At 44.5% G+C, this 12,044-nt stretch overlaps 1 protein-coding gene across 12 annotated transcripts in view; it reads right to left on the bottom strand.

Annotated features, from left to right (window-relative positions):
* The window catches only part of SDK2 (sidekick cell adhesion molecule 2), a 727,771-nt gene that overhangs the window by 100,290 nt on the left and 615,437 nt on the right, over positions 1-12,044 (bottom strand). For all 12 annotated transcript variants that reach the window (XM_056550647.1, XM_056550649.1, XM_056550648.1 and 9 more), the window contains 6 exons: positions 9,663-9,796; positions 4,978-5,089; positions 4,106-4,296; positions 2,801-2,884; positions 948-1,142; positions 382-498 (listed from right to left, as the gene is read on the bottom strand). In XM_056550647.1, coding sequence (XP_056406622.1) covers positions 382-498; positions 948-1,142; positions 2,801-2,884; positions 4,106-4,296; positions 4,978-5,089; positions 9,663-9,796 — 833 coding nt within the window. The remainder of the gene's footprint in view (positions 1-381; positions 499-947; positions 1,143-2,800; positions 2,885-4,105; positions 4,297-4,977; positions 5,090-9,662; positions 9,797-12,044) is intronic.

Genomic DNA, 12,044 nt, shown 5'->3' with positions numbered 1-12,044 from the left:
GAAAACAATGCAGGTTATTAAAATGCATTTGAAAGTACAGGTAAACTTAAAGGAGATCTGTAGTGCAACATAACTTATCCCCAATCCGAAGGATAGGGGATAAGTTATAGATCGTGGGGGGTCCGAGCGCTGGGCCACCCTGCGATCTCCTGGATGGGGATGCGGCAGTCTGCAGGAAGTAGTGTCGTCTCTATGGGGTACATGGACTGGGTATGTCAGCCGCCGCCGCATCATGTGGGGACGGAATGCCCCTTTTCCAGCATACTGCCATGGCCCCGTCCAGGAGATCGCAGGGGGCCCAGCGATCTATAACTTATCTCTGATAGGAGATAAAGGACATCTGTAGTGCAATATAACTTAAGGAAGTCTTTAAACTGTTACCTTTCTGCCAGGTGATAGCAGGTCGGGGAGCTCCAGAGGTCTCACACTGCAGTACCAGAGAGGTGCCATCGATCACTGTACTGTCAAGGGGACCCTTTGTGATGTTGGGAGCAATACCTGCATAACACAGACAAAAGTCAGAATTATATAAGTTATAATTACAAAATGTAAATTGGTTCCTGGAAGCCTGTAAGAAAAGGAACAGAGACCTCTGCGAGCAATACTTTTAATATTATCTGGTGAAAACCTTGCACAATGTTTGCATAGTTCTACAAACAAGTCTGGGCATCTGGGGCAACACAGGATTTCTAAAAGGGTAGAGGTGGGAGTTTCCAAACATACTGCACCTACTTTGTTAACTGCAGGCATAAAATCCCATTTTAAATGTGCACACTACCTATGGCTTAAATTATATATCTGGTAGGCAAGTATGCTACATGGAGTTCTTAGTTAAAGTATCATTACACTGCCTTTGGTCTTCCCCCAGTCTAGCCCAAGCAGGACAAGATATATTAATATATATATATATATACGGTATATTTTTTTTTTATAATGTGAGTACTTACTAGTCACAGCCAGGTAGGTAGAGGTCTGTACCTCCCCTGCACTGTTTCGGGCAAAGCACTGGAACATTCCTGTGTCCTCAGGCATCAGTCCGCTGATCCGCAAGCTTCCAGCGCTTACAATACGAAACCTGGTGTCCCGCCGTCCGTCAATCAGCGCGGCATCCTTGTACCAGGAAATAGACGGCTGGGGTACACCTGCGGTGCGCAAGAAGTAATCAAAGAGTCATAAAAAAGCTAAAGGAAGACAATTGACTGAGTGAAGAGTAATTAAAAAACTGCAAGAAGTAGAAAGTCAGCGAGACGGGGGGGGGGGGAAGCCAAAGGACAGTAAAAATCCACAGACTATCTTAGAAGTAGCGTCTCCTGGGTACTTAACATAACAGAGCATATTAAATCATCTCCAGATCCCTTCAATGTTATAGTCATTTATTTTTGCACAAGCTCCGGGGCTGCAGTGCCCTTTTCTGGTAGTAATTATATATACAGCACAGGCCTAATTGCAGTGGAATAGATTATTACTGACAAGCGAGCATACATTACCAGTGCCACAACTTCAGCACTGAGCGCAGATCACTGAGGACATATGGTAATGGACTTGAAATCCTAGGTCTGAACCACTCACCAAGACCACTGCCTCAGGAGCCGAAGTTGTAGAGACACTCTGCATATGTTATATACCAACTATTTATTTATTATCGTGTTTATATTCTAGCGGCTTCAAAAAATCCCATTTTGTTAAAACTGTGGAAAAAAGAGAGAAAAGAGACAGACGGACGGCACCTCGTGTATTACCCTAAGGCAGAGTGGATGGTGAGTGGGGGGCAACCCCGCGGAGGAATTAGATGGCCGCTCACCTTGTGATGGAAATAAGTGCGCATGTAACCCACGATAAAATTGGGGTACTGATGATGCGAGCCGCTACTGAGCCAAAGGGTTACAGGAGAAGACAATGTCGTCCTGGAGTTAGGAAGTTGAGGTGAAACAGGAAAAAACCCTTGAAGTCGGCGCTGCTGGCTCTTGTAGGAAGGATGAGGCGGATGCCGGAGGTAGTAAAAAGGTCCTAAGCAGGACATTTTATTAAAGAATTGATTACGTGTTTCGGGAGGTTCCCTCCCTTCCTCAGACCCTGATCTGAGGAAGGGAGGGATCCTCCCGAAACGCGTAATCAATACTTTAATAAAATGTCCTGCTGAGGACCTTTTTACTATCTCCGGCATCTGACTCATCCTTCCTACAAGAGCCAGCAGCGCTGACTTCAAGGTTTTTTTTTCCTGCTTCACCTCTACTTCCATTTTGTTAAAAGGGTCTCTTGAAGTTTAGCTGATCAGATGGGGTCGTATTGCTCAGACTCCCAGCTTTAAATTATTGGGGGGTACCAGGCAGCAAGTATTTAAAGGGGTACTCCGCTGCTCAGCGTTTGGAACAAACTGTTCCAAACGCTGGAGCCAGCGCTAGGAGCTTGTGATGTCATAACCCCACCCCCTCATGACATCACGCCCTGCCAACATTGGTGTAAATAGATATCCATGTATTTCACTGTTTGGTCTGGATTAGAGATGAGCGAACTTACAGTAAATTCGTTTCGTCACGAACTTCTCGGCTCGGCAGTTGATGTCTTATCCTGTGTAAATTAGTTCAGCCTTCAGGTGCTCCGGTGGGCTGGAAAAGGTGGATACATTCCTAGGAAAGATTCTCCTAGGACTGTATCCACCTTTTCCAGCCCACCGGAGCACCTGAAAGCTGAACTAATTTATGCAGGAAAACTCATCAACTGCCGAGCCGAGAAGTTCGTGACGAATCAAATTTACTGTAAATTCGCTCATCTCTAGTCTGGATCTCCTAGTGACACTCACCTTTAGCCTGGCACGGGATGTCAATCACCTTTTCCATCTCGGCTGTTAAGTGTCTCTCTGGCTCCTTTACAAACTGAGGGGGTTCTAGGAGAAGAAGGGGGCATTTAACCCAAGTATTGCCATATACAGAACAAATTACCAGCACATATAAAAGAAAGAGAGCGCTGTTAAAATCTCCTTTTTACCCTTCTGTTATTGAATAATCCTCATCTTTCTAATGTGTAGGCAGTCGGGATTTACTAATTGAGAACACGTCTCAGTTACAGAGCTGGGATCAATTAGACGCCATTAGAAACCTCCATATGTCACTGACTACTGTAGACTGTCCATACACCAATAATTGGATAAGACATTGTAGTCCTCATTTGTAACCCAAGTGATAGGGCTGTGAGGAGACAGCAGGTGGTGACACTGTTATGCAAGGACTCTAACTTTAGGAAACGTGCAGCACGATATCTCTGCACGCAACATCAATGCCTACGCTTAGTGGGGTAATGAGAGTCCGGACCTGCTGACTAGAGATGAGCGAACTTACAGTAAATTCGATTCGTTACGAACTTCTCGGCTTGGCAGTTGATGACTTTTCCTGCATAAATTAGTTCAGCTTTCCGGTGCTCCCGTGGGCTGGAAAAGGTGGATACAGTCAGAGACTCTCTCCCAGGACTGTATCCACCTTTTCCAGCCCACCGGAGCACCTGAAAGCTGAACTAATTTATGCAGGAAAAGTCATCAACTGCCGAGCCGAGAAGTTTGTGACGAATCAAATTTACTGTAAGTTCGCTCATCTCTACTGCTGACATCTGACTGTAGCTCCATCGTCTAAACCAGTGGTCTTCAACCTGCGGACCTCCAGATGTTTCAAAACTAGAACTCCCAGCATGCCCGGACAGCCGTTGGCTGTCCGGGCATGCTGGGGGTTGTAGTTTTGAAACATCTGGAGGTCCGCAGGTTGAAGACCACTGGTCTAAAAAAATGCTAACAAACTTCCTGGTTAAAGTGCGATTGGATGAAAATCTGTGTCTGGCAGCCTCTCGCCAACCCTGCCGGATGGCAGATTTCAGGGGAAATAAGGATCAGGCATACCAGATTTCAATTGCCTGATCCTTTTGTTTTTAGTGAAATAGTCTATGCCAGAAGTGTCCTGCAGAGGCTTTCTCCCCATTTAGCTGAGCTTGTATGTGAATTGGGGGGATTAGGAGAAATAGCTGTTGGCCAAACAAGTGTTTATCCCATGTGTCTTATGTGTATGGCCACCTTTAGGCATCTGTCTCTCCCACTCCTACCCATTATCTTGATTGTTCTTACCAAGCACAGTCAGGTATGCTCCAGCAGTGACGGCGGGGACGCTGCTGCTACGTAAGGTGGCTTCACAAGAGTAATAACCAGCATCACTCAGTGTGGGGTTCAGGATAGTCAGCCGGCGACCAAACTCGCTCACTCCATTAGAGATGGGCACCCCGTCCTTCTTCCACGCAATATTTAGCTTGATAAGAGGCCTTGATAAGAGGAAGCATAAAGAGTTAACAAATAGAGAGGTTAAAGGGGTACTCCAGTGGAAAACTTTCTTTTTTTTTTTTTTTTATCAACTGGTGCCAGAAAGTTAAACAGATTTGTAAATTACTTCAATTAAAAAAAATCTTAATCCTTCCTGTACTTATTAGCAACTGAATACTACAGTGGAAATTCTTTTCCGTTTGAAACACAGAGCTCTCTGCTGACATCACAAGCACAGTGCTCTCTGCTGACATCTCTGTCCATTTTAGGAACTGTCCAGAGTAAAAGGAAATCCCCCATAAGCAAACATATGCTCTTCTGGACAGTTCCTAAAATGGACAGAGATGTCAGCAGAGAGCACTGTGCTCATGATGTCAGCAGAGAGTTCTGTGTTTCAAAAAGAAAAGAATTTCCGCTGTAGTATTCAGCAGCTAATAAGTACAGCAAGGATTAAGATTTTTTTAATAGAAGTAATTTACAAATCTGTTTAACTTTCTGGCACCAGTTGATTTAAAAAAAAAAGTTTTTCAACGGAGTACCCCTTTAACAAGGTATTGCCTTTGCCAAGCAGTGTAAATGTTGCTTATAATATATATAATCTGTACTTTCAAAATCAAAGCAAGGAATGGTTCTTATGGGCACCAGTTCTTTTCAGGACTCCTTTACACGAGCATTGAACTCACCTGGCATTGGCCACACACTCCATAGTGACTTCAGAGGTGCCAGTCACTACACTGGTGTTCTGAGGGGAGATGATGATAGTGGGAGCAATAGGATCTGCAGGACCACCGACATCTAAATAAACAAAACATTTTACCAGTGAGTTATATCTGGATAAGCTTGAAGGGGTACTCCAGAAGAAAAAAATATGTTTTCAAATCAATTGGTGCCAGAAAGTTATACAGATCTGTAAATTACTTCTAGATAAAAATCTTACTCCTTCCAGTACTTATCAGCTGCTGTATGCTCCACAGGAAGTCATGTAGTTCTTTCCACTCTGACTACAGTGCTCTCTGCTGCCACCTCTTTGCTATGGGGATTTGCTCTTGCTCTGCACAGTTCGTGACACAGACAGAGGTGTCAGCAGAGAGCACTGTGGTCAGACTGGAAAGAACTACACAACTTCCTATAGTACATACAGCAGCTGATAAGTACTAGAAAGGCCTGAGATATTTAAATAAAAGTAATTTACAAAACTGTATAACTTTCTGGCAATAGTTTATTTGAAAACATGTTTTTCCTCCGGAGTTCCCCTTTAAATAATGTCAGGAATGGCAGCTTAACAATATTGTCATATGTTGATGTATGTTGTACACCGACAGAAATTTCAGGACCCATATACTGCTGAACCATTTGGGCCCAGACAATGCAGAGGAAGAGGACAGAGCTAGCAGCAGAACGCCTTTATATGTTTATTTTAGCCGGGTCCCTGACTGCAGTGCCAGTAGTACAGAGCTTCATTCTGTATAGTGCTGGTTGTCACTTGGAATCCATCAGCAGTGACTTGTCAGAATGTCCTAAAGGAGTACTGTGGTGTCGTACAACTTATCCCCTATCCAAAGGATAGAGAATAAGTGTCTGATCACTGGGGATCCGACTGCTGGGACCCCCAGCAGTCTTGTGCAGGGCACCCCGGCTCTCCCCAGGAATGGATCGCAACAGCCCCCCAGAGGTCAACACGTCCCCTCCATGTATCTTTATGGGAGAGCCGGAGATCCCCAAACGCTGTATCTCCAGCTCGGCCATAGAGATACATGAAGGGGGTGCGTTGGCCAGCGCTCCGTGCGGGGGCTGATGCCATCCTCTCTGGAGCTGGAGTAACGTGCAGGAGATTGTGAGGAGTCCCAGTGGTTAAATACGTTGTACGGCACCACAGTACTCCTTAAGCAAGTATCCTGGGAAATATTTAGCAAGTACTGAACTGTGCCCCAAACACTACTACTTCTATATGTTATCATTGCATTGCTTGTTCTCTAATGGGGGAGACTTATCAAAACCTGTGGAGAGGAAAAATTGACCAGTTGCCCATAGCAACCAATCAGATCACTGCTGTTATTTTTCAGAGACCTTTTTAAAAAAATTAAGAAGCGATCTGATTGGTTGCTATGGGCAACGTTTTTTTTTTTTCTGCACAGGTTTTGCTAAATCTTCCCAAATGAGCCAGCAGGTAACGTGAGTGTAATAATAGGAATCCAGCAGAATTCTGAATGCAGCTCTGGTTGTGACGGAAGTGGAGCTGTGCTGTAATCTGAAGCTATTCCCCATCCATTAGGATGCAATAGGCAATTCCATTAGCCAGATCTGAACTTTATTAATAATTAAAATCAATTCACCCATTATTCTCTCCAGCCGATACCCATGCGTTACTCTGGGCCCTGCATACAGCTGACATAAACCGCAACTACAATGTGTTTCTGGAGCCTCTTTAAAACACTGCTTTTTTCTCTACTGTCAGCAAAAGAGACAACAGGGTCTGTATGGCGAGCGCCTGTCTGGACAGCGGGCATGTTTCATTTGCAGTAAATCCCGGGCGTGTGCTTTGTATCCTGCTGAGTCTGCAGTACCAGGATGGGGAGATTAGTGCGGACTGTACCATCCATCCCTACAGAGAATATGGGCACAACGTGAACCTTCAGCCTCAGTCCTCAATTCATCTCTTTAACTGGTTAGTAAAAAAGGAACTGGCACAAGTAATAAAATAGATTCACCAACTTTAATGGAAGTTTAGCTGCAAGTGACGACTTCCAGGCTGATGTTAGAAGCTGTAAGCTTAGTGTCGCCATGTCCTGATCACTCATTAAGTGTCCTTATATCTAACTTTACTGGAGGGAAAACTATAATAATTCCATGGAGGTGACAAAGTAGTTGACACAAATCCCAACACATATATATATATATATATATATATATATATATATATATATATATATATATACTGCTCAAAAAAATAAAGGGAACACTTAAACAACACAATGTAACTCCAAGTCACTGACACTTCTGTGAAATCCCACTGTCCACTCAGGAAGAACACTGATTGACAATCAATTTCACATGCTGTTGTGCAAATGGAACAGACAACAGGTGGAAATTATAGGCAATTAGCAAGACACCCCCAATAAAGGAGTGGTTCTGCAGGTGGTGACCACAGACCACTTCTCAGTTCCTATGCTTCCTGGCTGATGTTTTGGTCACTTTTGAATGCTGGCGGTGCTTTCACTCTAGTGGTAGCATGAGACGGAGTCTACAACCCACACAAGTGGCTCAGGTAGTGCAGATCATCCAGGATAGCACATCAATGCGAGCTGTGGCAAGAAGGTTTGCTTTGTCTGTCAGTGTAGTGTCCAGAGCATGGAGGCGCTACCAGGAGACAGGTCAGTACATCAGGAGACATGGAGGAGGCTGTAGGAGGGCAACAACCCAGCAGCAGGACCACTACCTCCGCCTGTGTGCAAGGAGGAGCAGGAGGAGCACTGCCAGAGCCCTGCAAAATGACCTCCAGCAGTCCACAAATGTGCATGTGTCCACTCAAACGGTCAGAAACAGACTCCATGAGGGGGGTATGAGGGCCCGACATCCACAGGTGGGGGTTGTGCTTACAGCCCAACACCATGCAGGACGTTTGGCATTTGCCAGAGAACACCAAGATTGGCAAATTCGCCATTGGCGCCCTGTGCTCTTCACAGATGAAAGAAGGTTCACACTGAGCACATGTGACAGAGTCTGGAGACGCCATGGAGAATGTTCTGCTGCCTGCAACATCCTACAGCATGAACGGTTTGGCAGAGGGTCAGTAATGGTGTGAGGTGGCATTTCTTTGGGGGACCATATGCTGGTGCGGTTGGCCCTGGGTTCCTCCTAATGCAAGACAATGCTAGACCTCATGTGGCTGGAGTGTGTCAGCAGTTCCTGCAAGAGGAAGGCATTGATGCTATGGACTGGCCGCCCGTTCTCCAGACCTGAATCAGATTGGGCACGTGGAGGCCACACACACTACTGAGCCTCATTGTGACTTGTGTTAAGGACATTACATAAAGTTGGATCAGCCTGTAGTGCGGGTTTCCCCTGTGATTTTGAGTGTGACTCCATATCCAGACCTCCATGGGTTGATAAATTTGATTTTCATTGAAAATTTTTGTGTGATTTTGTTGTCAGCACATTCAACTGTGTAAATTAGAAAGTATTTCATTCGATTAGTTCATTCGTTCAGATCTAAGATGTGTTATCTTAGTGTTCCCTTTAGGTTTTTGAGCAGTGTAAATGTGTTGGGAGTATATGGTGCAAAGCCATAGTATTTACCTCCAGTGTGCCTTCAGTTGTTGCAAAACTACAACTCCCAGCATGTATGTCCAATTTCAGACAAGTGTAGTACAGAACGTTTTTGCACTATGGGTTAAATGCAGTGTTTCCCTCCCAACCAGTGTGCCTCCAGCTGTGGCAAAACTACAACTCCCAGCATGTATGTCCAATTTCAGACGAGTGTAGTACGGAACGTGTTTGCACTATGGGTTAAATGCAGTGTTTCCCTCCCAACCAGTGTGCCTCCACCTGTTGCAAAACTACAATTCCCAGCAGGCCCGGACAGCCTTAGGCTGTCCGGGCCTGTTGGGAGTTGTAGTTTGGCAACAGCTGGAGGCACATTGGTTGGGAAACCGCGCCAAAAAAATATGAAGATATTCTCCCATAGGAAAACTATATGCCAGTACATACATCTTTATGGACCAGGGTTGGTAACTTTGTTACAACCAAGGCTGCAATAGAAACAATGGACCCAAAAAATACCACTTTTCACACGTCCATACCCTGCAAATCCCAGGACGGAAGAGCCTACAACTTCTCCTATCTTGAAGAAGCAAATGGTGAAATAATCAATAATGTTTTGCTGCCTGTGGAGAGGAGAAGCCCTGCATACAGAGGTGGAAATTAAGCTTCTGGTCCCCCATGCAAACACTTGTCCTCACCTACCCTGTGCCATTGTGTTTTTACGTGGCAGGGGGTCAGGTCTGACTGCTGCCTGTGCACCCCTATAGCTATGCCCATGCTGATACACTGACACCATCCATAGTGCCATAGCCATTTCAGCTCCTGGAAGGGTTGGATCCTAGCTCTCCATGCACCATGAATGCCGACATCTGTGTTATAAGGTTTAGTTGCTGGATGAGCAGTAGTTTTTTTCAACTGATTCATTTGCCAATCGTGTATCTAGCATTCAGTCATTTACTTAGCTTTTTTGTGTTTTTAGGGTTAGCGATTGCATCTTAAATATTTGCTTCTTAGTTACTTAATGTTGAAGACTGCCATGCGCTACTGTGCAAAAATAGGTATCACAATATATTACAAGTCAAAGGCCCATGACTAAACCAGGACTTACTTTCCACTGTCAACGTGATTGGTTGGCTGGTCTTGTTGTCACCATTCTTGTCATTGACGGCCTGCACGTAGTATCGTCCAGTATCGGGGGCCACACTGGACAGGATCACTAGCGTGTTGTCCTTGGTGATAGCACTGTGTAGGAAAAAAAAAGAAACAATGGTCAAAAAAAGTCAACTTGGAAACAGATGAACAACTTCTGGCATTCTTTGGCCAATGCAGATGGTGGAGAGCAAGAGATAAGTGACCAACATAAATTTTCACTGACCGCTACATATCTAACTTGGCTATTGAGCTAACAGCCATCATTCCCAGTCACTCCATACTGTTTCCCAGTCATTCTGACTGTTTTTTCTATGAAGAGAGGGGGTAGGCCGCTGGAAGTCTACCCTAGCGGTGATTTATCTCCTAAGAACTAAAAGATAGGGGCAGTTGAGATTCATGCCCAATCCATCCTCCTCTACCACAATGCCATCTGTAGGGGTAGAGTCAGGAGACCCCCCACACACATTAGATGGTCAGCCAGTCCTGCTAAAACTGGCAGGTTCAGCTGACATGTCTAACGCATGTATGCCAAGCTTTATGTACCCGGAAAACAAAAGAATTGGGCATGTTGGAATCCAACAGCCCAATCCTTCATTCCCCCAACATCTGCAAGTCAGGACACCCCAATACAGATTAGAGGGTTCGCCGGTCCAGCCGAAATTGATAGGTTCAATCAGCAATCTAATGCATATGGCCAGCTTTAAACCTTCAGTATAAGCTGCTCTTCCAGAAGAGTTTTAGGGTCCCTTTCAACAAGTAATCCAGTTATGTTTCTTGGAGATATCTTGTACATAGTTTGTATACTACATGCAATGTTGTTCTCCAGTAAACTACTCTCCTTTGTGTTTCCAAAAAATCTTTTACAAAGGACACAGGATTATGTCCTGCACCCTGTGATGGGGTCTTACTCAAGAAATGGGCTGAGTATAGGCTTTTGTCTCTGTCCTGGACTGGCACAGCTGGCATCCTGATAAGCAGCACTAATCTCAGCCCAAGCTTCCGAAACAGAATTTCCCTGCAAGATACGGGCTTGTGCTGGAAAGCGGTGGATATATGACATTCTTGTCTCCTCGCTCAATGACCCGCCACCCTTTCCACTCTGCTTTTCTGGCACTTGTCCCCACAGATATCTCTCCGCTCAGCCCCACTCACATGGGATCAGCTGCCAGATCATCTGGATAATAATTCTCTGCAATTAGGTAGATAAGGCAGAATACGCCGCCGCTTCATTAGTACTTCTAAATTCCTGGATGATTCAGCTCAAGACAGGTGCTTCCGAGCCAAAGATACTGAGAGCGGCTCATAATGGGATTCTGTAAATACTGTTCATTACTACGGTTTATTTCAATTAAAGAGGCAAAGACCCTAAAAATGAATATCTCACACACCTGCAAAACTAGATCCACATTACACCAATTTCTGCATGACTGTTCCCTAACCAGTCCCCCCCTTCCGTTCAACCTGGGACTGACCTATTATGCTGACCATAAACTTTTTTTGCAGCATTGGAAATCTCCTTTAACAAAAGACAGAGCGGCAAAATGGAAAAATCATGCATGCTTAGCCAATGGGAGATAAGCTCAATACTACATGATTACTAGAATCCATTGAATGTTACCTGGCTGCCTACACAATGAACTTTTTTTTTTAGGTGTTTTCAAGAAACAGCGCCATACTTGTTCATGGCTTGTCTATAGTATCTATTGAAAGCTGACATCCACAGTATAGACCATTAATGTCTGATCAGTGGGGGTCCAACACTAACACCTCCCTCCTTCTTATAAGCTGTTTTCCCACAACCATGGCACCTGAATACACTGTGAACAGAGCTGGAAGCTGACAACGTCGTACATTGGCCTTCATTTACTAAAGACCAACAGACTTTTTCTCAGTTTATGCATCTAAATTTTTGTCGCACCATCCGTGCGACTAATTCTGCGCCCAAATTTTACACCGCACAACCTAAACTTTTGAAAACACTCGGAGTGGTTTTTTTATTACAAGAAAATGGGCGTGGTTAACCAAAAAATGGGCGTGTTCCCGACAAAAAGCAGAAATTACTTGGAGTACTTCCAAAATTACTCCTGAAAAAGCGTGAGTTTGGCTGACAGAATAACAGACAGCCAAAAGGATGTGTAAAAACTACCGAAAGCGAGTGATTTTGGCAAAGGCAGCTTAAAAAACAGCTTAATGTGGCGGGGAGTGCTTAAACTATTTTCTTTTCTTTTTTTCTTCATTGTTTTACAGTTCTACAAAAGGATTTTTAGAATATGCAATGCATTTGAAACTTTAAAATATGCCTTTAATTGTGTGTGTGTGTGTGTGTGTATATATATAT

The sequence above is a fragment of the Hyla sarda genome, chromosome 13 (genome assembly GCF_029499605.1).
Source record: "Hyla sarda isolate aHylSar1 chromosome 13, aHylSar1.hap1, whole genome shotgun sequence".
Lineage (NCBI taxonomy): Eukaryota > Metazoa > Chordata > Amphibia > Anura > Hylidae > Hyla > Hyla sarda.
Note: the sequence above shows the minus strand (reverse complement) of the source record. Positions and strands in the feature narration are given on the sequence as shown.